Source organism: Muscardinus avellanarius, assembly GCF_963383645.1.
Source record: "Muscardinus avellanarius genome assembly, chromosome: 18".
NCBI classification, from domain to species: Eukaryota; Metazoa; Chordata; class Mammalia; order Rodentia; family Gliridae; genus Muscardinus; species Muscardinus avellanarius.
In genome coordinates this window covers 31149645-31176158 of record NC_137804.1, presented here as the reverse complement: position 1 = coordinate 31176158, position 26514 = coordinate 31149645, and the positions used below count along the sequence as shown (strand labels likewise).

Below are 26514 nucleotides of genomic sequence, written 5' to 3'. Positions count from 1 at the left end.
TTTCAATGTTGTGAGGTTTTATGACCCAGATTTTCTTCTAAAAGTTTATAGTCTTAAGATTTATACTTAGGTCTTTTATCTATTTTGAGTTAATACTTGTATATGGGATTAGGTAAGGGTCCAATTTTATTCTTTTCCATGTAATTATTATTTTTCCACAATATTTAGTTAAAAGATTATTATTTCCACCACCAAATGTTCGTGGAAACCTTGTCAAAAATAACTTGACAATATAGGGAAGAATTTAGCTCTAGGCTTTTATTTAACTCCAATGGTTTATATATCTGCCTTTAGAACAGTACTACACTATTTCAATTATTATAGCTTTATATGGTTTGAAATCAGAAAATATATATCTTCTAGCTTTGTTCTTTTTCAAGATCGTTTTGGGTATCTAGAGTCCATATTCCATATTAAGATAGATTTTTTTCTGAAAAATAAATATATAAATATATGATAGTTTCACCTAAAAAAATAGAAAAAAAATATTCTCTGGTAAGAAAGAAAGCAAAAAGAAATATTGAAATGTTATCTTTAAGTCATCAAAAGCTTTGTATCAGACAAATGAAACTGTTATGTGAGATTATCATTTTTAATTTTGGATAAATTGCTATAATACTAGATGTCAACCACTAAGCCAAGCATGGGAAGGAGGGATGGGGAGATAATGGGGTGGGGATCAGGTGGGGGCTGACTGGGTGATGTGTGCATGTATGTCTACAAAAGTTTGTATCCCACTATGATGTATGAATACAGTGCACCAATAAAAAAAAATAAGTTAAAGAAATGCTAAAAAAATGAATTACCCATTTGACTAAATATTAAATGGTATCAGGGAAGAAATATTGATTTGGCAGCTATGATAAAGATATTATGGTTGTTTGAGAGAAGGTCTTTACAGAACTGCATCAGAAAGTTTTAATAAAAGGATGAAATGTGTTATTGCCTATAACACTTAAAATGATTCAGGGAAGGAGAAGAACAAGTATGCATGCACTGAAAGACAGAGAAACAAATATGGTAAAATTATATTAGTTGTTCAATCTGTATGGTGAGTATATGGAGTTTATTATACCACTTTTTCTACTCTTTGAAATGAACACAGTAAACATTTTAGAATTGGCCCCTTGTAATTAACAAAGCTCTTTATTTCCAGGTACAAGGAGTGTTGTATACCACCTCCTATTAGCATGGCAGAAACCTCTGCTGTATGTATGGCAGCATCTGTTATTAGGAATGCCAAACAGCCTCTTCTTATCATCGGGAAAGGTAGCATTAAATACAACTCTTAATTCTTGCTAGGCTTTTTAAAGAATGCTGAGTCTTTTTAGAAATTGTTTTCATTGTTTATTGTTATCTGCTCTGTTTGAAACTTGAATAAGAGTTTCTTTTATCCATTTTACATTGTTTTTAGGTTTCAAATCATAGAATTATCCTTGAATACTCAGAGTTCACTCTTACAAGGAAATATTTCCTATTTATTAAGACTTAAGAGTAAAATATATTTTTGTATTATAAAAATTTTTATAAGAATCTAGAAAAGTAGAAAGAAGAAATCTCTTCATCCATGGAAACCATTTTTAGGGGGGGCATTTACTACCTATGAGCTATACACAGCCTTTTTTAGTTTTTATTTTGAAACAGGGTTTTACCAAATTGCTGAGGCTGGTTTGAAACCTGTGATCCTCCTATCTCAACCTCCCAAGTACTGAGATTACAAGTGTGTGGTGTTACGTTGCAGTTCAAGGAAATAATTTCTAACATTTAGAACTTTTCTGTTCCTTTCTCCTGAATATTTTATGTATTGTGATAATACTGTATAGTTTTATATTCTACCTTAGTGATTTAACATTAAAATATCTTTTCATTATTTTTATCTCCCAAATACAGTTTTTAATTTCTATTCATATATATTAACACTTTATTGGCAAATGTTTCCTGTTTTTTTAAATAGTAGTGTGACACATATATTTGTGCTTAAGGTTTTTTTCCATACTTAGGATTTAAAATCGATTCCCAGAAGGAAATTAACTGGGTCTTAATATTTTAAGGTATTGGCACAAATTGTTAAATTGCTCTACTGTACCAATTAATTTCTATTCCTGTCAGCAATTTATTATTGTTTCCATTTTGTGTTCTAGACCTGAGACTATTGGGATCATCTATGACCATGCTAATCACATATCAACTACTTACAAACTAACTGCATGAAACTAAAAATAGTTTAAAGAAAATGATAAACAGTTGAAAAATATCGAGATTAGAGCTGAGTTGAATGAATTATATGATGTATTAACTCTGTGGCTTTGGCAAACAACTTCTTTGAGTCTCAATGTTTGATTTATAAAATAGGGATATTTACCACCTTGACAGGGTCTAATTGAATAGCAACAGAATGTGGAAAGCACCCAGTGGATGCTAGTTCTCATTCTTTTTTAACAAACATTTGATTACTCATAGCAAAGTAGAGAGTATAGAAAACATTCATGATGAATACAGGGAAATAATGGTTCCTTCCTATCAGGGAAATATACCTGGTAACAGATAATGGCAGTATACTCTTTATTAGTGTGTAAAAAGATGGTGGGGTGGATTCTCAAGGAAAGCAGGAACAGTTTGCTTGTGTGGGTGATGTAAAAAGGCAGTCCAGAAGGACTATACCTTGAGAAAAAGGGATGCTAGTTCACCAAGTGGAAAAGAGTGAAGGCAGACTAGGAAGAGAGACCTGAGTGTATGAAGACATTGAGGCAGGAAGAAAATTTTAAAAAAAAATCCTGAATAAAATGAAGAAACTATTTTCATCCTACATGTATGAGAAAGGATTCTAAGGTATATTTTTTTAGGAGGGAATATGATAAATGGATCTGAAAGTATATGGTACTGTTTACTAGGATTCAGTAGAGAAATTATAAGTTTCAAATCTGGTTAGTAATCTATTAGCTCTGAAAAAGGGTATAGAAGTAAGCCACTAAAAATAATGATGGCTTTGTTGACACTAGAAATGGAACCGTTCATCTGTTTAAACAGTAAGTTGGGTCATTAAGGGCATATGGCTACTCTGCAGACATATAGTTGTAAAAACAAATGAATGTGTCTCACCGAATTAGCCCTGTTAGAATCACAGAGTTGTAGAACCTATGGAACAATCTGTAGAGATTTAGAAATTTATGCCCCCTGTAGACTAATGGACTGTGGGCAAAACAGGTTTGCTAGTGGTGGAGAGCAATGTGTGAAGGTAGAAGGCCTTTGTTTTTCAAGATAAAGTTTCTACCCACCTGGCCCTCCCAGTAAAGATAGTGTGCTCAGGGAATGGTGGGAAATAGTTCAGCTGAACCACATCATAAAATGGACAAGTGACAAGAGCACGAGATGTAAGATGCAGCTTTTGTTTAGGGGCAGACTTTCTTCAGAATAATTGAGTGTTGTGGAAGGGAAGTTAGAACTGTTGCTTTCTTAAGCATTTTAAATACCAAAGATAAAAACCATAATCACAATTTGTTTTGTGTTTAAGCCCATGTGTAAGTGTTTGAATTTAAAATCTAAGAGCAGTTTCACATGAACTATTTTTATGGTCCCAATGGGAAGCTTAACTGAATCATCCAATACAATTTCATTTCTTATAGGTGCTGCTTATGCCCACGCAGAGGAGAGTATCAGGAGATTGGTGGAGCAATGTAAACTGCCATTTTTGCCCACCCCCATGGGGAAGGGTGTTGTCCCTGACAATCATCCAAACTGTGTAGCTGCAGCCAGATCCAGGTATGTGGCACTTCAGATTTAAAATACAATTAACTGGAAGATTTTAGGCTAACTTAAATTATTTTAAATCTAGAGAGAAATTCTGAAAGAACTGTGTAATTTCAAGCACACCTGGTTTTTTTGTACTTTTTAGCAATTGAAAATACTGACTCTTGTGGCCCTTATGATTTTGTTTTGCACTACTAGGAATTGAGCCCAGGGTGCTCAATCACTGAGATATGCCCTCATCCCTTTTTTTTTTCTTAATTTTGAGATAGGGTCTTTATAAATTGCTTAAGCTGGCCTTGAACTTGTGATCCTTCTGCCTCAGCTTCCTAAGGAGCTGGGATTATAGGCAAGTGCTACCATGCCTGGCTTTCCTCATAGTTTTTTTAATTTTTGTTCTCCTATATGTTATTTTTCTCTGTCTATTTTCAAGGTTTTTCTTTATCTTTGGTTTTAGCAGTTTAATTATGATGTGTCTAGACTTGATTATCTCTTGGTTTATTCTCTTTGGACTTCTCAGATATTTTTGAATCTGTAAATTTATGTCTTTGTCCAAATTTGGAAAGTATTTCACCATTAATTTTATACCAATCTTTTTTTCCTCCTACTAGAGAAATATAACACATTCACAAAAAATAAATACAAATGGATAATAAATGTATGAAAAAATTTCAACATCATTAGCAGAGAGATACAAATCAAAACTACCCTGAAATTTCACCTAACCCCAATTAGAATGGCAATCATTAAAAACACAAGCAACAACAAATGCTGATAAGGATGTGGAGAGTAGGAATTCTAATCCATTGTTGGTAGGGTTGAAAATTAGTGCAACTACTTTGGAAAATGGTGTGGAAAATCATCAGAATAGGAATAAACCTACCATATGATCCAGCAATGCCACTTCTGGATATAGACCCAAAAGAATGGAAACCAAACTACGAGACTAATATGTGCATATCTATGTTTATAGATGCACAATTCACAATTGCCAAATTATGGAAACAGCTGAGCTGTCCATCAATAGATGAATAGATTATAAAACTAGAATATGAACACATTGGAATTCTATTCAACTATAAATAAAAATAAAAACTATGTCATTTTCAGGGAAATGGATAGAACTGGAGAGCATTATGCTAAGTGAGATTAGTCACTCACAAAAAGTGAAAAGTTAAATGTTTCTCCCTAATATGCAGAAATTAGGGAGAAAATGGGACATAGGAAATACTCCAGACAAAGGAGAAATCTTAGTTGAGTGAAGAAGGCAACCTAATTGAGAGAGGTGGGAGTGGGGGAGAGGGAACATGATATATATTTCCTCAGTGGACATGATATATATTCCCAAACTTATTAAAATCAATCACTATGCTAAGCACAGGAAGGAAGGAAAGAAGAAGGAATAGAGTGGAAACTAGGGGAGGGCTAAATGAGTGCTGTGCACATGTGTGCCTCTACCACCCTGAACTTCATCAAGATGTATGATTACAGCTGGGCACGATGGCACACACTTGTAATCCCAACATTCAGGAGGCTGAGACTGGAGAATCGCGGTTCACGGACAGCCTCAGCTACTTAGTGACGCCCTTTCCAACTCAGTGAGACCCTGTTTCAAAATAAAGAATAAAAATAGGGTTGGGGGTTTAACTCGGAGGTAGAATGCCCCTGGGTTCCATCTCCCGTACCACAAAAAAGAAAAAAAAAAGTGTGATTACACTGCACCAGTTAAATAAATAAAATTTAATTAAATTTTAAAATAAGAAATGGAAAATTAATAAAATATCCAGCAACAGAGAAAAACCTTAAGTAAATTACATGTATTCAACAAAACATTTAACCTTTAAAATTTTTATTCAAGCAGAATTTAATGATAAAAACATTTATGATAAGCATAAGTACATGATACAGTATTATGTAAAGCTCAATTATGTAAAAATATACTTGCATAGTAAAAAGGACTAGATGAAAATGGCCAGTTTATTAATAATAGTTTATAAATTAATAGTATTATAAGGTTATTTTTCTTTATACTTTTTCTAGATTTTTCTAGATGATCTACAGTAGACTTACATTAATTTTTAATGATAAAAAAGTAATAAGCAGCCCGGCATGGTGCACACCTGTGATCCCAGTACTTGGGAGGCTGAGACAGGAGGATCGCCAGTTCAAAGCTATCGTTAGCAACTTAGGGAGGCCCTCGGCAACTTACTGAGACCCTGTTTCAAAATAAAAAGGGATAAGGGTGTAGCTGAGAGGAAAGGGTGTAGCTGAGAGGTAGAATGCCCCTGGGTTGAATCCTCATACACATACAAAAAAGTAATGAGCAGGAAAGTCAAACTGGGGCAGCACAGTCACAGAGCCAAGGACGCAGGTTCCAGTCTGTGCATCCGCCGCCCAGCACGCGGGATGTTGAGGATGCTGAGCAGCAGCTTTGAGGACAACCCCTCTGTAATTCTTTTCTTCACACCAAGAAAGTGTGTGGCAGATGATAAGAGGTTTTCCCTAAACCTTTTGAAGAGACCTGCTCAGTATCTCTGATGGAAGAAGAGCTCAGAATCATCTAGGACGTGATGCTGGACAGGACTCCTTGTCTCGTACAGATGTCAACTCTTCTCAGGCAATGGACCAAATGATGAAATGTGAAATAGTGCATAGGAATTACAAAGAAATTTTGGTCAGCTTTCAATAGATAGAAATGGACATTCGTTTTGTTCTTCCTCAGTTATCACTTACTCCAAAGTAGGAGATGAACCACCCAAGGTTTTCCAGGCCTCAACTCAAACCTGTAGGGCACCAGTTGAAATAAAGAAAACCTTGAGAGCAATGAGAGAATCTGACAGTGGACTAGAAAAAATGGCTGTTGGTCATCATATCCATGACCCAGCTCAAGTCATTAAAAAATCAAAGAACAAGACTGAAGATGTCAATCAGGAGTTCATCAATATGAATGAAAGTGATGCTCATGCTTTTGATGATGAGTGGCAGTATGAGGTTTTGAAGTACAAAGCAGGAGGACCAGGGCGCAATCTTGAAAACACCAGAATGCAAAGTGTTGGTCATGAGAATTCAGGATCTCGAGAAATTAGAAGAAGTCCAGAAAGTGGAAGAAGATCCAGTGTTTTTGTGGACTAACTCAACATCAAAGGCTCACCTGTGAAAATCAACAAAAAATAAATAGCTAAGCACTAGACTTGGTTAGTTTTAGTTGTTTCTGCAGAGAAAGTAATGGTGCTGGGTAATACACATTAAGACCAATTTCTTGTTAAATCAGTACTATACTTTGCAACTTTCTTCTGATATATAAATGTTCTTCAGAACTCTAGCTTTGTGTTCCTACTGTAGGAATAAAACTTTGATTTTCAAAACGAGGTTAAATTATTAAGTAACATTTTGTGTCTTTAAGACATACTAACTTTTAAAGCTCACATCTGATATTGCTTTCCCAATTACTTTTTTTATTGGCCAAGTATTCTTGTATAATATAAAGATTAACAATAGAGCTATTTCCACAATTTATAACTAGTTATAAGAAAGTAAAATGTTAAAAACAGACTATTTTCACTATCACTATACTTCAGTGATGATAGTAGAGGTATAAATAGATTGATCATCTCGAATTTTATAACATGTTATACAGCCAGCTGGTTTAAAGCTTTAAAAATAATGAAACTAGTAGTGTTTTATAAGAAATTAATTATTTTGACAAAGAACAAGAATAATCAAATAGTTTATTTTCAAATAAAAATATTGTAAATTATAGCAAAGTCTTGTTATAATTTCTTGATAATGGTATATTCCTTTTTGTTCTATATTACCCTCTTTTTCTTTTGTTTTTTGGCGGTACTGGGAATGGAACCCAGGGGCATTCTACCTCTGAGCTACACTCCCAGCCCTATTTTTTAGTCTGTTTATTTATTTATTTATTCATTCATTTAATTTATTTTGTGGTACTGGGGTTCCTGGAAACCCTTCTACCTCCGGGCTACACTCTCAGACCCATTTTTATATTTTTATTTCGAAACAGGGTCTCTTAAGCCAGTGAGGCTGGCTTCAAACCTGTGAGATCCTCCTGTCTCCGCCTCCCAAGAGTGGGGATTACAAGCATGCGCCACCATGCCAGGCATCTTTTTAATTTTTGAAACAGGGTCTCACTGAGTTGCAAAGGGCCTCGCTAAGTAGCTGAGGCTGTCCACAAACCGCGATCCTCTGGTCTCTGCCTCCCAAATGCTGGGATTACAAGCGTGCGTCACCACACCTGCTCTTAATGTGTGGCAGAATTTATATTAATCTTTAACTTCTTGAGGTGGTATATTTCTGTTTTTTCCTACAAACAGCTTAATCTCTCTCCACGGTTAACATTCTAAAGTGGAAAAGCCCTTTGGAGAAACTCTGCTTACCCTTTTTTGACAATTTAAAAAAATATATTTGGTAGTCTGAAAAATAAAATGATTGTTTCAAAGTTTATTAGACAGGTCATAATGTTTTTTGAGCAAAGTGTTTAATAATACAGTTGTCCCTCTATTAATTATTACCATTTATTATTATAGAATTTTATTCTACCTTTTCTCTACCTAGAATTCTCTACCTAGAATTTTATATACCTTTTTATTCCAGAATTCAAGTACTAATCTATTTTTTAAAAGCTAGGGATGAAGTTTTATAAGAGTATAAAATTTTAATTTTTTTATATCTGTCAAGAAAAAAAAAGAAAACCCACTGTCACTCTATAATGTTAAGTATATTTCTTTTTAAGTTTAGAAATAAAATCATGTTGACTATAAAGTAATAAGCAAATAAAATAAGAGTATAGATATGGCTAATTGTATTACTTATTCTACTTAATCTTTTAGATCATTATTTAAATAAAATGGTTTTATACTTTATTTGGAAACAGGGTCTCAAGCCAGCACGGCTGGCTTTGAACCTACGCGATCCTCCCGTCTCGGGTTTCCAGGAAGGGTTTCCAGGAACCCCAGTACCACCAAAAAAAAAAAAAAAAATGGTTTTATAAATTATTTTAGTTTGAAAAATCAACTTGACCTTGGAAGCTAAGTCAGGAGTCTAATATGAGTTTCAAATTTAGACTTTAAAAATACTTTAGAAATTAATTTTAGAATAATTCAAATAAGATACACAGATAATGCATTTTGTGTTATATCATATTTTTTTTATTAAATAGGGCTTTGCAATCTGCTGATGTGATTGTGTTATTTGGTGCCAGACTGAATTGGATTTTACATTTTGGACTGCCTCCACGATATCAACCAGATGTGAAGTTTATCCAGGTACTCAGAAAGAAGTGATTTCAAATCAGAGCCATCTTCCTCTCAGCTCTGCTTTCTTCTTGGCTTTTGGATCTTTTGTATTTTTACAAAAGTAGATTTTATAAATTCTCTAACCTAATTATAGGTACCAAAGTAAGCTGCCTTTTCAAGCCCATGAAACATAATGTTCCACTTTACCTTTGACCAGAAAACCTTTGAAAATCAGATTTAAGATAATTTGAAAAGCATAATTTGCCTGTTCTTCACACTTCAAGTATATTTAAAAATAAAGAAAAGAGATTTAAGTAGGATGGTAGATTAGAATGAAACGGTCAACTTTGTTATTGAGTGAATGTTTCTGTTAGGTGCCAAAACTACTTTCATTCTCTCTCTCTCTCTCTCTCTTTCTCTCCCTCCCTCCCTCCCTCGCTCTCTCCTTCTCCCCTCCCCCTCCCCCTCCCCCCTCTCAACCCAGGGTGTGTGTGTGTGTGTGTGTGTGTGTGTGTGTGTGTGTGTGTGTTTATGTGTGGTACTGGGGGTGGAACCCAGGGGCTTTCTACCTCCAGGCTATACTCCTAGACCTATTTTATATTTTATTTGGAAACAGGGTCTCACTAAGTTACTGAGAGCCTCATTAAGTAGCTGAGGCTGGCTTACCTATGCGATCCTCCTGTCTCAGCCTCCCAAGTGCGGGGATTATAAACATGCACCACCATACTTGGCTTTTCTTTATTTTAAAACAGGGTTTCACTAAGTTGCGGAAGGCCTCACTAAATAGCTGAGGCTGTCCGCAAACCGCGATCCTCCAGTCTCGGCCTCCCAAATGCTGGGATTACAAGCGTGCGACACCACATCCAGCTAACTTTCACTCTTTGATTGGAAATCTCTAAAGTACTTTTACCTAGGTCATTAGATAGTGTCTGAAAAGTATTCTGAGCTATTTTCTGACCCTCTTTGTAGCCAGTTTCCATATGATAGAAAGAACTACCTACATAGTGGCATGGAGCCCCATTTGGCCCCATTCCACTTAATGTATGATGACTTAGCTGCGATTGCTGTCTTCTCCCAGCCCACCACTTCTTAAGGAGTCAATTTCTAATAGTCCTGTCCCCACATGGAGCCATTGAGAACTAAAAACCACAAACAAACAAGATCATGCTGCTACTTCCTGATTGTTCCTTTTGATTACCAACTAAAGTACATTTCGTTGGAGTGGCTAAATTATTCCTTGCAAAAGCCATTTTTACTTGCTCATGGCCATTCATAAATGAGACTTCTGATTGAACCCAGGGGTATGTTACCTCTGAGTTACACCTTCAGCCCTTTTTATTTTTTATTCTGAAATAGGGCCTCACTAAGTTGCAGAAAGCCTCACTAAGAAGTTAAGTCTTGTGAACCTATGATCCTCCTGTCTCACCCGCCCAAATACTAGGATTACAGGCATGAGCCACTATCTTCAGCTTTAAAGATTTTTAAAAATAGACATGGCTTTTTCTTTAGCTATTCTCTTTTTTAGGTTGATATCTGTGCAGAAGAATTGGGGAATAATGTAAGGCCTGCTGTGACCTTGCTAGGAGATATAAATGCTGTTGCTAAACAGGTAAGATCTTTTGCTAGGGTTTTGGTTTAAGTATGTAGCTCAAAAAAAAGCAGTCAATTCTTAGCAATCTTACAGTTTTGATTAGCTCAGTAACAGACCTATTAATATCAATTTTAAACAAAGCTTATGATGAAAACTACTCTTAAATGTAGCTATGATGAAATCAACTCTTTGTACATAGCTCATATTTATGTAGATTAAGCATTTTGGAAGGCACTTATTTAAAGTCACTCAGTAGACAAACAGATTTACTAAGGAATATCCAGCTCTCGGAAAAATTATAATACAATTTCCAAAAATTAAACTTATATCTAAGAAATGGTGTATACACTGGAAAAATCTAACTTAGTATTTTAATGTATAAAAGAGATTTTTCCCTTCAAATTCTGGACTTGTCCAGGTTTTTATTATTTGTACATAAGATATATTTAATTGTAATAAGAGATAAATACGATTACATTTATCATTGATTTTGGATTATATTTGTTACCAGTACAGATCATTAAGCTTCATTTCCAGTCATATACAAAATCGCTCTGGAGCATTTTGTTTGTATTTGTCTGCCTTCCTATCCTAGGGCTCTATTGAGGGGATGGTTTTTCTTCAGTGTCAAAGATCAACAAGGGCTAAGATTCCCTTCCTATGAGGTGTGGAGGATGTCACACTTCACTCCGTTCTGTAGGAATGCCAGCCTCTGGCAGAAATCCACTCTGACCCAAACAAAAGCTTCAAGTTACCCATTTACCTTCAATCAGTTGTTTGCTGCCTAGAGGAAAAGCAAAGAATACGAGCAATGTGAAGGGCAGGATAGTATAGCAGTATGTCGTCTTTAAGAAGAAATGTTTATATTAATGTGATTTAAGTTTATTTTCAAATGGAAAAATGTTTGTGGGGTTTTTTTTTTTTAGCTTTTAGAACAATTTGATAAATCTCCATGGCAGTATCCTCCAGAGAGCAAGTGGTGGAAAACTCTGAGAGAAAAAATGAAGAGCAACGAAGCTGCATCACAGGTAACACAGGACCCACTGAAACTCAAGAACACTCAGGCCGGGTGTGGTGGTGCACGCTTGTAATCCCCGCGCTTGGGAGGCAGAGACAGGAGGATCGCGCAGGTTCGAAGCCAGCCGCGCGCGCTGGTTTATGAGACCCTGTTTCCAAATAAAAATCTATAAAAATAGGTCTGGGAGTGTAGCCCGGAGGTGGAAGGGCTTCCAGGAACCAGTACCACCAAAAAAAAAAAAAAAAAAGCCGGGCGTGGTGGCGCACGCTTGTAATCCCCGCGCTTGGGAGGCGGAGACAGGAGGATCGCGCAGGTTCAAAGCCAGCCGTGCTGGCGTAAGAGACCATGTTTCAAAAATATAAAATAGGTCTGGGAGTGTAGCCCGGAGGAAGGAGGGCTTCCAGGAACCCCAGTACCACCCAAAAAAAAAAAAAAAAAGAACACTCAGGCTCATGGTTCATTTAGTTCTGCCGTAGTGTGACCTGTGCATTCCTAGAAATCACCATGCTGTGCAGAATCAGCTAGTAAAAACCATAGTGCTCAAAAAAAGAGGCTGGGAATCAACTCTCAAATTGTATAAAACATATAGAAGATAGGGGGTCTAATAAAAATAGTAGCAAAGTTTTAACCATGTTAAACGATTAAGGAAATAAAATATAGCAATAAATATGATACTTTCCCTTGGAAAAAAATGAAAGTGTCTTTTTAAATTGGGCATTAGTAGACAGACCTGGTATGGTACATGCCTATGATTCCAGTACCCAGAGGCTGAGACAAGAGTATCACAGGTTCAAGGCCAGCCCCAACAACTTAGCAAGACCTTCAGCAATTTAGAGAGATCTAGTTTAAACCTCAGAAGGGCTGGGATGTAGCTCAGAAGTAGAATGCCACTGGGTTCAATCCTCAGTACCAAAAATATAAAAAATAACTTGGCATCAGAAGGGTTGAAGCTTCAGAGTTACCGTGAAGGGGTAGAAGAAGGGTGATCCAACATTAGATAGAAAGGTTAAGAGCAAAAGAAGGTGGCTGAGGCTCACTTATCTCAGTTTGATTTGGCATAGCACATCACAGTTTAGTGATCTTTTGGAACCTTAAATCCTGGGACAGGTTGAGGCATGCTTTTCTACCTTTAAGATACAGGTCCTTCTAAGCATGAGAGTATAATAATACTGCTTTCTCAGAACTAGAAATATCCAATGTATAGCCTTATTTTTAATTTAACTATGTATAATTGATGGAAATGCCTTTGTGGCTTTCTCTTCTGCACTCCTAGGTTGGCTAAGAGTGAAGGCTTTGGAAATTTTGGTGATTTTTAAATTTTTTAAAATTTTTATTGGTACATTGTGGTCATACATCTTCCATTAATCTTACTGCCTTGAGCCAATTCTGTGGGATTGGTTGATATCTATTTAAAGAGTTTGTATATGTAGAGCTTATTCTTTGTAGGATAGGTTGTTCCTGAGTTGTTCATTGTTTTATGTTTTCCTATGTATAATGGTTCAGCTGGGTGTGGTTTTCTGTGTTTTTTGTTGATGGAATGATGAATTAGCAAATATGAAATTCAACTTATGTTCATTTTATTCCCTAAGATATCAATGGTTTTTAATAAAATCACATTTTCAAATCAAACATTATAGGAGAATTGATTATACCTGATTCTGTCTTAACACTGAATTACTTTTTTCTTTTTTTTTTTTTTGGCGGGTCTGGGGATGGAACCCAGGGGCATTTGACCTCCGAGCTACACCCCCTGCCCTATTTTATATTCTTTTAGTTTTGAAACTGGGTCTCACTGAGTTGCAAAGGGCCTCACTAAGTAGCTGAGGCTCTCCGCAAACCGCGATCCTCCGGTCTCAGCCTCCCAGATGCTGGGATTACAAGCATGTGCCACCATGCCCAGCTTATACTGAATTTCAATCAGTGACTTTCTCCTGTCAAGTTCAAGGTCTTAATTCTGTTTTCTAAATTATATCATGACTAGTCCCTTCTTTTCCCTTGAAATCACCTTAGTTTAAGATAGAAGAAGTGTGCCTCTCTGCTCTGGTGGAGGAGTATAGAAGGGTCCTTCATCTGTCTTGGGTATAATCTCCAACACAGCAGAGTTGCACAAGAAAGGAGCCAGATGAGGCCTGCTGCTAAAGCCCCATGTGGCTTTCTATTAGCTCTAGAAGGTGTACAGCTATATAGACATTTACCTTACTAGTTTTCCTTCCATGCATGCACTCTAAGATAGTGGATGTAGTACAACTTCTTTACTCTTCAGTATATGGGGAAGAACCAGATTTTCAGACTGTCTTCTATGGCCTTAACATTTTAATTACAAATTTAGTGCCATATTTCAGATGAAATATGCTGTAATAAAATTTTCACTTTTTCTAAGAGTGCTCAAATAAGACTGCTTAGTTTTATTTAACCCAGTGTTTTTCAGCTATCTTTAGTGTAGAACTTCTCAGAATATTTAATATGCTAATGCACATTGTTGACCTTCAGGAAAAGGGATATCCCCTAGCTTATTTGATTATTTCATAAACTGGGACAATGTGACACATTTTTCTTAAGTTGCTCCTCAGGATTTTTCACAAGTGGGTTAGGTTCTTAGAATAGCCATTCAACAATTATTTGGAAGTTAGATAACCTATATTTGTTGCCTAACTATTTCCAAATAAGTTTGATAGTAGCTTATTGGTACTAGTTATTTTCATTGTATCCCAGTCTTAGAGTGTATTCTCCTCTACTGTTTTAGGAATTAGCTTCCAAAACATCCTTGCCTATGAATTATTATACAGTATTCTACCATGTTCAAGAACAACTGCCCAAAGACTGTTTTGTGATAAGTGAAGGAGCAAATACTATGGACATTGGACGTACTGTGCTTCAGAACTACCTTCCTCGTCACAGGTAAGACATCCAAGAAGTATATGCCAATTAATTATGATGTATTTAATTTGAAAACCTCCATAATGCAAGTTAAGTAAACATTTAAGGAAGGGCAAGGTAGTAGAATAGAGACACCCAGCACTTACCTACTTCTCCATGAGATATAGAACCAAAGCAGATGTATATCTGCATGTTCAGGTAGGTGGCCATGGGAGAGTGCTGGGATTCAATACTTGAGACACATAAGCCTGATGAAACTCAAAGATTTTGGATAGCAAGGAATGCCTTCATAAAAAAATAGATATTTTAAATAAATAATCTAATGATGCATCTCAAGGCATTAGAAAGCAAGAACAAACCCAACTCAAAATCAATAGAAGGAAAGAATAGATGAAACACATAAACCAATGTAACATCTATGCATCTACAGCCAAATGATTCTGGACAAAGGTGTCAAAAATATACATTGTAGAAAGAACAGTTCTTCAATGATGGTTCTGGAAAATTGAATATCTACATGCATTGAAACTTGTCTCCTCTTGCCCTGTACAAAATCTAACTCAGAATGGATCAAAGACCTTAATGTAAGACCTAAAACTCTAAAACTCCTAGAGGAAAACATGAGACAAACACTTAAAGGTACTGATCCTGCTAATGGTTTCATGAATAGGACTCTGAAAGCACAGGAAACAAAAGTAAGAATTGACAATGGGATTGCATCAAATTAAAACACTTCTACACACAACATTCAACAGGAACAATCAACAGAATAAAGAGACAGCTCACAGAATGGGAGGAAATCTTTGCCAGCGAGTCATCTGACAGGAGATTAATATCCATAATATATAAAGAACTAGAAGACTTAACATCAAAATAACAAGCAACCCAGTCAAAACGGGCAGATATTTCTCAAAGGAAGAAGTACAAATAGCCAATAGATATATGAAAAATTGAAAAAGTGCTCAGCTGGGCATGGTGGCCCATGCCAACAATCCCAGTATTTGGAAGGCTAACACAGGAGGATGCTGATGCACAGCCATCCTGAGCAATCTAATGAGACCCTCAGAAACTTAGACTGTTTCAAAATGTGGTAAAATAGAGTTGGTAGTGTAGCTCAGAGGTAGAATGTTCCTGGGTTTAATCCCCATTTTAAAAAAAAGCACAACATCTTTATCCATCAGAAAATACAAACAAAATCATCTTGAGATTCCACCTCACCCAAGTCAAAATAGCCACTATTAAAAATAAGCACTGGGCAAGGTGGTGCACACTTATAATCCCAGTACTTGAAAGGCTGACACAGAAGGATTGCAGGTTCACAGCCAGCCTCAGCTTCTTTTTGAGGTTCTCTGCAACTTAGTGAGAGCCTATTTCAAAATAAAGAATAAAAAATAGGGTTGGGTGTAGTTCAGAGGTACAATGCCCCTGGGTTCAATCACCAGTACGGCAAAAAATAATAATAGCAAGTGCTGGTGAGAATATAGAAAAAAAAAAAGATCCTTACACACTGTTGGTGGAAATGTAAACTAGTACAGCTACTATGGGAAACAATATGGAGATTCCACAAGAAAGTAAAAACTACTGTACAATCCAGCTGAGCCAATTCTGAGTATATGCCCAAAGGAAATTAAGTCAACATTCAAAGATGACATCTATGTACCTATCTTATTGCAGCACTGTCAACACTAGCCAGGTTAATGTGCCCATCAGCAAATGAATGGATAAAGAAAATATAGTATATATACATGGTGGAGATTATTCAGCCATAAAGAAGAATGAAATCAGCCAGGCATGGTGGAGCACACTTGTAATCCCAGTAGTAGGGAGACAGAGCCAGCCTCAGCAACTTAGTGAGACTCTGTTTTCAAATAAATAAAATTGGGCTGGGGGTATAACTTGGAGATAGAATGTCTCTGGGCTCAATCCTCAGTACCACACACACAAAAAAAAGTATAAAGCTGGGTGTGGTGGCGCACGCTTGTAATCCGAGCATTCAAGAAGCTGAGACCTGGAGGATGGTGGTTCGTGGACAGTCTCAGCTACTTAGTGAGGCCCTCTGCAATTCAGTGAGACCCGGTTTCAAAATAAAGAATAAAAAATAGGGCAGGGGGTGTAGCTCAGAGGTCAAATGCCTCTGGGTTCCATCCCCAGACCCGCAAAAAAAAGTATAAAAGACAAATGAAATCATCATATGTGCAGGAAGATTGATGGGACTGGAGAGTCTCATGTTATGTGAAGTAAGCCAGGCCAGACCTAGAAAGACAAGTTTCTCATGTTTTCTCTCATATATGAAACTTTTTTTATAAAGCATGAGAGAAAGATGATTTGAGAGTAGAAGAGGGACTCTTAGGGATGGGCAAGAAGACTAGGAGGAAGGAGGAGAAAGACAGGAGAAGGCAGAAGGGTGAGTGGACATGATCAATGCATGATGAATATATATGTATATATGAAAAGTTCACAGTGAATTCAATTGATAAGTGTTCATAATTTTGTTTGGTACTGGGAATTAAACCTAAGGGCATTCTACCTCCAAGCTATACCCCCAGCCCTTTTTTTGTTTTTGTTTTTTACTTTGAAACAGGGTCTCACTATGTTGTAGAGGGTCTTACTAAGTTGCTGAGGCTAGCCTCAAACCTATACTCCTGCCTCAGCCTCCCAAGTACTAAGATTACAGTCTACCATGTCTAGCTTCAACAATTCAGTTGAATAAACAAGAGTTACTTGAATCAACATAAACAAACCAATGTTAACCAAAACTAACAAGCTACAGTCAAATACTCTCTAATACTACAATATTTTAAAGCAAATCCAAGTTTTATTTATGAACTCAAATATGGATGAAAAGTATAAAAGCATGCATAGGAATAAGAAACGCTAAATTTATACTGGTGGGTACCCACATAGAGGTAGGGATGAAATGGCATTAGGGAGTAGTTTAGGGGAGGCTTCAGCTCTTAACAGTTTTGCTTCTTTACAAACATAATCAAGGAGTGAGATGGGGGTCCTCTGGAGGTAGAGTGTCCTCTGTGGTACAGGGAAAGCTGAACACGGTTGACTCAGAACCCCACCGGTCAGGCCCTTGTGTTTCCCCCTTCTCCAGGGCCAGCTTGCCCAGGCTGATGTGGAGCGCAGCACATCCATTCACCTGTCAGCCAGCTGCCATTATGGTTCCAAGGCTGTACCTCTTCACTGACTAATGAGAAGAGTTGTCAGTGTTTTGCTCCTAACCCTGCATCCAGCTTCTGATTTGAGACCTCGCTCTGTGATGGTCCATTTCCTGGCTGTAGCCCGCACTCTCCCTGGTCACTAAACTTTGGACAAATTATTCCTATGCCCATGGAGTTGTATGGCACAAAGCTGTCAAGGCAGGCCTTTTGACACTCTCAGCTTTAGCCTTTGCTGAGCTCTGTTAATTTCAGCTGTCATGATGCGGGGATTTACAAAGCTGTTGCCATACTTTGTAAACTCTGACCTTTCTGACTTAATACCTTAAGAACTGACTGGGCACCTCCTTGCCTCTGCTGTGTCATGCCATTCAGCTAACAGTGGGAGGAACAACACATAGATCTACTGTTTAGATAGACCTCCTCTAATCACATAGCTATTTTTTGTAATTTAATCTTTGAGGATAAATTTGAAACCAGTTATTGTATAAGAAATTGTGAGAGTTTATTTTATATTCTGGTTAATTAATGGGATTTTCTCCAGTTTCTCATAAGGCATATCACAACTAAACATTATATATACGGTTGTTTTTTTGGTTTTTTTTTTTTTGGTTTTTTTTTTGCAGTACTGAGAATTAAACTCAGGGGTAGTGCCGGGCGTGGTGGCGCACACTTGTAATCCCCACGCTTGGGAGGCAGACAGGAGGATAGTGCAGGTTCGAAGCCAGCCGCGCGCGCTGGCTTAGGAGACCCTATTTCCAAATTTAAAAATGTAAAAAATAGGTCTGGGAGTGTAGCCCGGAGGTAGAAGGGCTTCCAGGAACCCCAGTACCACCAAAAATTAATAATAATAATAATAATAATAATAATAATAATAATAATAAATAAACTCAGGGGTATTCTACCTCTGAGCTACACCTCAGCCCTATTTTTTATTCTTTATTTTGAAACAGAATCTCACTAAGTTGCAGAGGGCCTCACTAAGTAGCTGAGGCTAGCTATGAACCTGTGATCCTCCTGTGTCAGCCTCCCAAGTACTGGGATTACATAGCTTGAGCTTTGCCTTTAATTTACCAAACTCTTAAAGAGAAATCAGCTTTATCACTATAATACATGACTAGACATCTTTTATATTTGTCCTGCAGACATTTAGACAGTGTTTAGCTGGGTGTGGTGGCACATGCTTGTAATCCCAGTATTTGGGAGGCTAAGACAGAAAGATCGCAGGTTCAAGGCCAGACTAAGCAACTTAGCAAGACCCTTAACAACTTAGCATGAACACTGTTTCAAAATGAAAATAAAAAGGATGGGGGTGTAGCTTAGAGGTAGAGCACCCTGAGTTCAATCCTCAGTACTGAAAAAAACAGTACTTTTTGAATGTAAGAATTTCTAAATGAATTATATTCCAAGAAAAAAAATTAACTAAATAATGTATAATAAAAACATGGGAAATAAACATATTTAGTGTATAAGGACATATAAGTGAATTCTTAGGTGAGGTTTTGTAGAGCTCTTATGCTTATTATGTCCTTTGTACCAAGTGATAATTTGTATACTTGGAGTGCTAAGGATATGTTTACAGTGCTCCAAGCAGTGATGAGTAGATTTTTCCTTTCTTGCTGTTTATCCATGACAAATAAATTTCTTATGGTCTAAAACTTGTATATTAAAGAAATAGAATGTATTAACATTTTTTATTCTTCTATGAGCCTTGTAATTATGACCAAAAGGTTTGTGCCAACCCCAATGTCAGTGACATTCATCAGAGAGTTTTATTTTATCTTTGTTCCCCAACAGACTTGATGCTGGCACTTTTGGAACAATGGGAGTTGGTTTGGGATTTGCTATTGCAGCTGCTCTGGTAGCTAAAGATAGAAACCCCAGGCAGCGTGTTATCTGTGTGGAGGGCGACAGTGCATTTGGGTTTTCTGGCATGGAGGTGGAAACCATTTGCAGGTAAGACAGTTCTGAATCAGAGCATTTCATTTTCTTAAATGTGAAAAATTACACACAAGACCCACTTGCCTGACAAACAGTTGCAAAGCTTTTCCCATGTGCCAGGCGCTCTGTGTACAGGACTGCACTATGTGCAGAGGACCCCAGTAGTAATAACCCTGGGTCTTTTGCTTCCAAAAAGTGTGTTCATGGTCTTCTCACTAGATAACAAAAAGCTTGCAAGATGGTAGGGAGTAGCCTTGAGGTCACTAAAAAATGTGCTTGAGAGAAGCTTATTTTCTACAGAGAATAGTAGTTAAGAGCACAGCTTCTGGGACAGGTGGCCAGGATTGCAATGCTGGTTTCATCTGTAAGGCTACATGGTTTTTATTTATGTTATTTTACAAAGCCCCAGTCTCCTCTCTAAAATAGGAATAGGATAGCAGTAGTTCCTACTTTGGAGGGAGGTTGTGAAGAACAAATGAGATAAGTGAATGTGAGCCATGTCGATTATGTTTGTAGTTATGAGGATTTATGGAGAAACTCAGTAGTGATGGCTCCTACTGTAGAAGTATGAGGACTTTATTCCCGCTAGCTATACTTAAACTAATACCATTTTATTCTTAGGGCTATGATTAGGGATTTTATAAATCATGTTTGGGGGTTTTCATATATTTGGCATATTAAACTTTCAAGATCAGGGGAAAATACTGTCTCTTAGAATCTGTATTGACAACCAAGATATGTTGATCTGTGAGGAAGTCAGCCTTCTAGAGAATAATGATTCCTTATAGCACAGAGAGCAAATAATTACCATAATCCTGCTGTTGAACAGTGTGCAGTTTTGTTTTGTCTTTACCACCTTCCCTCAGAACTTCCATCTGTAGGAAATAAAATGCCCATTCTTTTTTAAAATTTAATCAGCTGTTTTTGCTTTTTTGTCTTTGCTCTACTGTTTAGGACATTATTACTCTGTTTATCTACTGATTGTACCATGGGAAAGCATAGGCACAGTGACTTGAGTGTAGATTAAAAATGCTAATCATATGTATCTCTCACAGCATCTAGCAGGGGTTGGTTGTCTGTGAGGAGCTCAATAAATAGAAGGGTATGTTTCAGTGTTCTTACCACCTATTACAGGTAGTACTTCAGAGGGTAGTAAGTAGGGAAAATATTTTTCTTGTTACCATCTAGATTTATGAAAACCAAGATTCAGAAAAGTTTCAGTGATTTGACTGAGAACCACAGCTAACTAGTGGTAGAACCAGGCCTACCAACCCCTCATCTTGTATTTTTTCTACCACTCCATATTTTTGCTGATGATTTTATATTCTTTTTTTTTTTTTCTGGTACTAGGGTTCCTGGAAGCCCTTCTACCTCCAGGCTACACTGCCAGACCTATTTTATACTTTTTTTTTTTTTGGAAACAGGGTCTCTTAAGCCAGAGCTGTTGGCCTCGAACCTGCCTGATCCTCCTGTCTCTGCCTCCCAAGCGTGGGGATTACAAGTGTGTGCCACCACACCCGGAGGCTTTCATCTAATATTACAAAAAGTTTATAGAAAATTCTTTTTAAGTTAAAATTTCCTCCTAAAGAAAAGAAATTGATTTCAAATAAAGAATGGTTCTCTTTGTTTTGGGCTCTCACTTTTAGGTATAACTTGCCAATCATACTCTTGGTGGTTAACAATAATGGAATTTATCAAGGTTTTGATACAGATTCTTGGAAAGAAATGTTAAAATTTCAAGACCCTACTACAGTGTGAGTAACCCAGAACAATGTGTATTTATTTTCTCTCATCTGTTTCAATCTCTCTTTTAAAAGCTTGCTGTATTGGAATGTGCCTACATAGTGCGAGTATTGTTTGTTTCTAGTGGGAGCCCCTTTAAAGGGCAGGAACCCTGTCTTCAGGGTTCCTCTTTGCACAGCTATCCATGATTAGGTGCTTTAAAAATAGTTTATGAAAAGGAAGCTACAAAGACTCAAATGAGTATCATGTCTAAGCCTTATTAATAATAGGGCTTACTGCAAACGGCCTCCAAATCCTAAAATGTCTTCTACATTGGGGAGGAATATTGATGTTTACATGTTACTTATGATCCAAAAGTCTTCCTTCCTTTTACCACTTAGCTAAACTTGGTCATCTGATAGAGCCAAACTAAGACCATGGGGTACAAGACAAGACTAGTGAGCCAACCTGGGGGTGGAACAGCGTACTGGTATGTTAACACCTCCTAGATATGATGTGTTGTTTGATGTTGTCTTGCAGTTACATTCCTTTTTCTTTTGGATTCATAACAGTAGTGTAGTCTGTGCTATCTAGTATAGTAGCTACTAGCCACATAATGCTACTTAAAGTTAGTTAAAATTAATTGAAGTTAAAAATCCACTTCTTCAGTTTACTCACATTTCTAGTGCTTATGGCAACAAGTGACTGCCAATCTAGATGTAAAACATTTCCATCACCACAGAAAGTTCTCTTGGATATGGCTATGTTGATGCTAAAAAATATAGGCAAAAATTCGTGTCTTGGCATTTCAGCTTAAGTATTAGAGACAAAAGTATGTTATCTCAGCTTAAGTATTTTCACAAGTCTTTTAAGAAAATGAGTTTTATAGAACTTTAAGATTTAAATTTCATTGACTCATGAATTTCTTTTCAGGGCCCCTCCAATGTGTCTCTTGCCAAATGCACATTATGAGAAAATTATGACTGCATTTGGAGGCAAAGGGTATTTTGTACAAACACCAGAAGAACTCCAAAAATCTCTGAGGCAGACCCTGGCAGACACAACTACACCCTCTCTTATCAACATCATGATTGAGCCACAAGGCACACGGAAGGCTCAGGTAAATGTTGCTAAATAGAAAGCAAGAAATGCATCTACTCCCGTCCCTTCTCCCTCCAGAAATGAATCCCCTCTGTTATCCAGAGTTCTTTCTAAACATTTCTGAGTTTGGCTGTTTCATTTGCTTGTTAAATTAATATTTGTTGAGATATGTTTAGGTATGCTGTGTTAGGAATAACATGGTAAGCAAAACCAGGCTCAGCCCTTAACTCCAAAGAGCTTATAATTTTTATATGGGAAAAGGATAGCCCAGTAACCCCTTAACTGGATGCTGCATGACAGAGCAAGGCAACTGCTTCAAAGAAAAGGGCACCAGGTCTAAGCAAACATAGAACAGAGGAATCCAATTCATGTTGGGGTTACAGGGAAAGCTTCACAGAGGAAGCAGTGCTTACACTGGGGTCTGAAAGATGTGTATGAACAACTCAGCAAAAGAGGAGAGGCAAAAGTTGTGCAAAGCTCTGGCAGAGAGAGCAGGCCGCATCTGAGGAACTGAAAGAAGGCCAGAGTGGCTGGAAGGCAGAGTGGAGGGAGCACAGAGCGAGACTGTAATGAACAATCTGTGCACTTAAACCCCCCATTACTTACTTTAACCTCTAAAGCAAAGCTGCCCTATAGACTAGCAGTCAGATAAATGGCAGTGTGCTATGCGCTTCTCTTCCACCCCACTAAGCTGCTTTCCATATTCGATTTCCCACTCTGGTCGTACCAGTTGCCTCCTCACATGTCCTTCCTGCTTCCCCCTCATGTGCCAGCCACTCTTCAGAGCAGGTTCTTCTTTCAAGTGCTTTCTCTATTAGTTCACAGACACATATCCACTATGGAAGCTCTTTCTTTTTTTGAACAAGGCAGAGCAGAAACAGATGCCTGAACAATAATTAAATAATAGAGTAACTAATTCAGAAACTAAAATACAGCCGGGCGTGGTGGCACAAGCTTGTAATCCCAATACTTGGGAAGCTGAGACTGGAGAATTATAGGTTTTGTGGTCAACCTCAGCTACTTAGTAAGACCCTCCATAACTTAGTGAGACTCTCTTTTAAAGTAAAGAATAAAAAATAGGACTGGGGGTGTGTGGCTCAAAGGTAGAATGCCTCTGGGTTCAATCCCCAGTACTATGAAGAAGGAGGAGAAGGAGAAGGAAGAAGGAGACTATAAAATATAGAATTCTATCTGAAATTCTATTAAGTTTATTTTGCACCACATGAATCCAGAAATTAGTGCTGTGGAGACCTGAAATAGGCTTTGGAATAAAGATTTTCGATGATTTGATGAGTACCAGGTCACCTGGACAAAACAGAATTTACCCTTTTCCTCTGGCACTGTTTGAAGTTTACTTAAGACCTGTTGATATGTTGCCAATTGGGTAACATAGTCTGTTAATATTTGAGACTCTGTATCTAAGACTATATCTTGAGTTAGGAAAGGTCTTCCATATAGCTTTTCTAAGACAAATTTCACATCCCTGCACAATGCGACTCATAGTCTCCTGTAACTTTTCTCTGGTAAACAATCTTGAAGCCAGTTTTTAAGTAATTATCCCTTCCCAAATGGTGCATCCGATGGAGAGTTTTAAGTATCTTTCATTGTATGCTCTGGGGAACCCAGAGTTTATTGTCAGACTTAATCCACCATCCCCTACTATCCATCTTACATCCTTGCTGCTGGGCTTTAGCGCTTTTCTCTTGGGAATACACTGGTCTCACATCAGGCAGCAGGGACCCTTCCCACAGGACAGGGCAGAATGTCTGACATGGACAGCTGGCAGCCTCTTGTGCTGGTCTATCAGCTAAGTTATTATCCTGAGAAACAAGGTCTGTTCCCCTCTGATGACCCAGACAATGTAAGATAGTCACTTGCTTGGGTTTTGGGACCACCCTTAATAAGTCTAGAATTTCGGACTTATGTTTAATGGGGGATCCCGATGATGTAAGCAGTCCCCTTTCCTTCCAGATGGCTGCATGAGCGTGGATAACTAGGAAGCCATATTTTGAATTGGTATGAATATTTGCCCTCTTTTTCTCTGCCATAATAAGGGCCCTTGTCAAGGCTTTGAGCTCCGCTGAGCACTGGTGGAGGGGGGCAAAGGTTCTGCCTCCTTCACCTCAAAGGGTGTGGTGATGGCATAGCCTGCATACTGTACTCCTTCCCTCACAAAAGCACTGCCATCAGTAAATAATTCCTCATCAGGGTTTAGAAGAACCCTGTCTGAAAGATCTGAAATTCTATTTGTGTAAAATAGACATCAAGAGACTCTGAAATTTACCATGTAGCCAAGAGAAGGGGTGCCCAAGGTGAAACCTGGCCATGAGCACAGAAAGGGCATAGGAGGATGGCACTAGCAAGAATTTCTGTGGCGCAGGCAGACTGTTTGAAGGTAGGGTAGCACCTTTCAGAAGTTACTCTGTACCCTGTGGGTTATTGATTGACTTTTGTTTTATTTTTTGATGCTAAAGTTCAGGGCTTTGTGCATGCTAAGCACACACAGTGCCACTGAGCTACCTCCTAGCCTTATTTTCCTTAAAAGCTCTATTTGTTGAAATGATTTTTGTCAGTCAGACACCCAATGGATGGGTTTTTTAACTTATGCCATTTTATTAATTTACATTGTAGTGACTGGAATGTGAGTTTTACAACCTAGGTTGTCCTCTTGGTATTAAGTACTAGGAAACCACTTTAAGAGCCCTGAAAATACTGTAATTCTGGGCGTGGTGGCGCACGCTTGTAATCCCCGCACTTGGGAGGCAGAGACAGGAGGATCGCGCAGGTTCGAAGCCAGCCGTGCACGCTGGCTTAGGAGACCCTGTTTCCAAATAAAAAATGTAAAAACAGGTCTGGGAGTGTAGCCCAGAGGTAGAAGGGCTTCCAGGAACCCCAGTACCACCAAAAAAAAAAAAAATACTGTAATAACAATAGTCTTGAAAGCTGTGTTAGTCACAGAAGAACCCAGTGAATTACCCATCTCTGTTCATGAATTTACCCTTCTAAAGATCCATTTCCATTGATCTATCATTTTTCTATGAATTTTGTTTGGGTATTTCTGGAAAAATGCAAGTTCTTCTCCTTTAGAATTCTGTGAGGATTTTTCTTATATCTCTTGAATGAAACCATGAAAGCATTATTTTCTTTCCAGTGGAATTCTACAGGTATTATAGCTTCCAAGTTATTACTTTTCACTGAGTGTTTGTTCAGCAGCCATTTGCTATTGACTCAGTGTAATGATGCTTTCTGCTCTAATATAGAAAACACCTAAATCTCTGCAGTGCCCTGTGTCCAGGTCACTTATATAGGATGCTGTTAGTCCTAGAAAAGGATTCTGTGGCACAGGTCTTCCTATCCACGTTCTCCTTAGACCTATGATCTCAGCCTTCTGTGAGCTTCCCTCATCTCTTCTTCCTTTTAGAATGCATTTCTGGTTTTCATACTCTAGGTTTGTGTGTGTGTGTGTGTATGGCCTGATTACTGTCAGTAGAAGAAGACCCAGAAAGCCATTGCAGGTTGTTTTATAGGACCAGCCAACAGGGTTCACTATAGGATTATTAGCTCCTTTTGGGGGAAAATACTAGACCTAAAACAAACTTCATTTTACTATTATAATTGTCTGAGACTTTAAGATTTTAGAACAAGCAAGAAAAAAATCAGGCTATAATTTTAGATGATTGTTTCTTTTGATTGAATGTTGTCTTTTCTTTTTTTAGGATTTTCACTGGCTCACCCGCTCTAATATGTAAAGGAAGATGCCAGTGGATGATCTGGAGGAATTTCTCTTTCCTGCAAGGTAGAATTTATAATCCTAAAATTGTACAAAGAAAATAAAAAAGTCTTAAAATTACATTTTGTAGTAATTGATTAAAAACAGCTAAGTTACCAATATTTGTTGTGATTTAGCTCTTAAATGTCCGCCAAAGACCTATATGCACAAGGTTTGGTTGTCAACCTGTGGCACTGTTGGAAAGTGGTGGAATCTTTAGGTGGTAGAACCTAGTGTAAGGAAGTTGGATCATTGGGGTGCGCCCTTAAAGGGGATATTAGGACCTCAGCCCCTTCTTCCTCACTCTTGCTTCCTGGGTACCATGACTTGAG

At 37.7% G+C, this 26514-nt stretch overlaps 1 protein-coding gene and 1 pseudogene across 5 annotated transcripts in view; both read left to right on the top strand.

Annotated features, from left to right (window-relative positions):
• The window catches only part of HACL1 (2-hydroxyacyl-CoA lyase 1), a gene marked incomplete at its 5' end in the record, with an annotated part of 47232 nt that extends 21045 nt beyond the window's left edge, over positions 1-26187 (top strand). For 3 of the 4 annotated variants that reach the window (XM_080714960.1, XM_080714962.1, XM_080714959.1), the window contains 10 exons: positions 1157-1269; positions 3624-3759; positions 8924-9029; positions 10525-10608; positions 11517-11618; positions 14352-14506; positions 19447-19605; positions 21237-21344; positions 22246-22432; positions 26130-26187. In XM_080714960.1, the coding sequence (XP_080571086.1) occupies positions 1157-1269; positions 3624-3759; positions 8924-9029; positions 10525-10608; positions 11517-11618; positions 14352-14506; positions 19447-19605; positions 21237-21344; positions 22246-22432; positions 26130-26162 (1183 nt within the window). In that variant the 3' untranslated portion in view covers positions 26163-26187. The remainder of the gene's footprint in view (positions 1-1156; positions 1270-3623; positions 3760-8923; positions 9030-10524; positions 10609-11516; positions 11619-14351; positions 14507-19446; positions 19606-21236; positions 21345-22245; positions 22433-26129) is intronic. The other variant, XM_080714961.1, reaches the window with a different exon arrangement.
• Positions 6151-6918, top strand: LOC308276880 (myeloid leukemia factor 1-like; annotated as a pseudogene). The gene has a single exon. The product of its transcript is annotated as a myeloid leukemia factor 1-like (transcript).
• Positions 26188-26514: the final 327 nt, after the last annotated feature.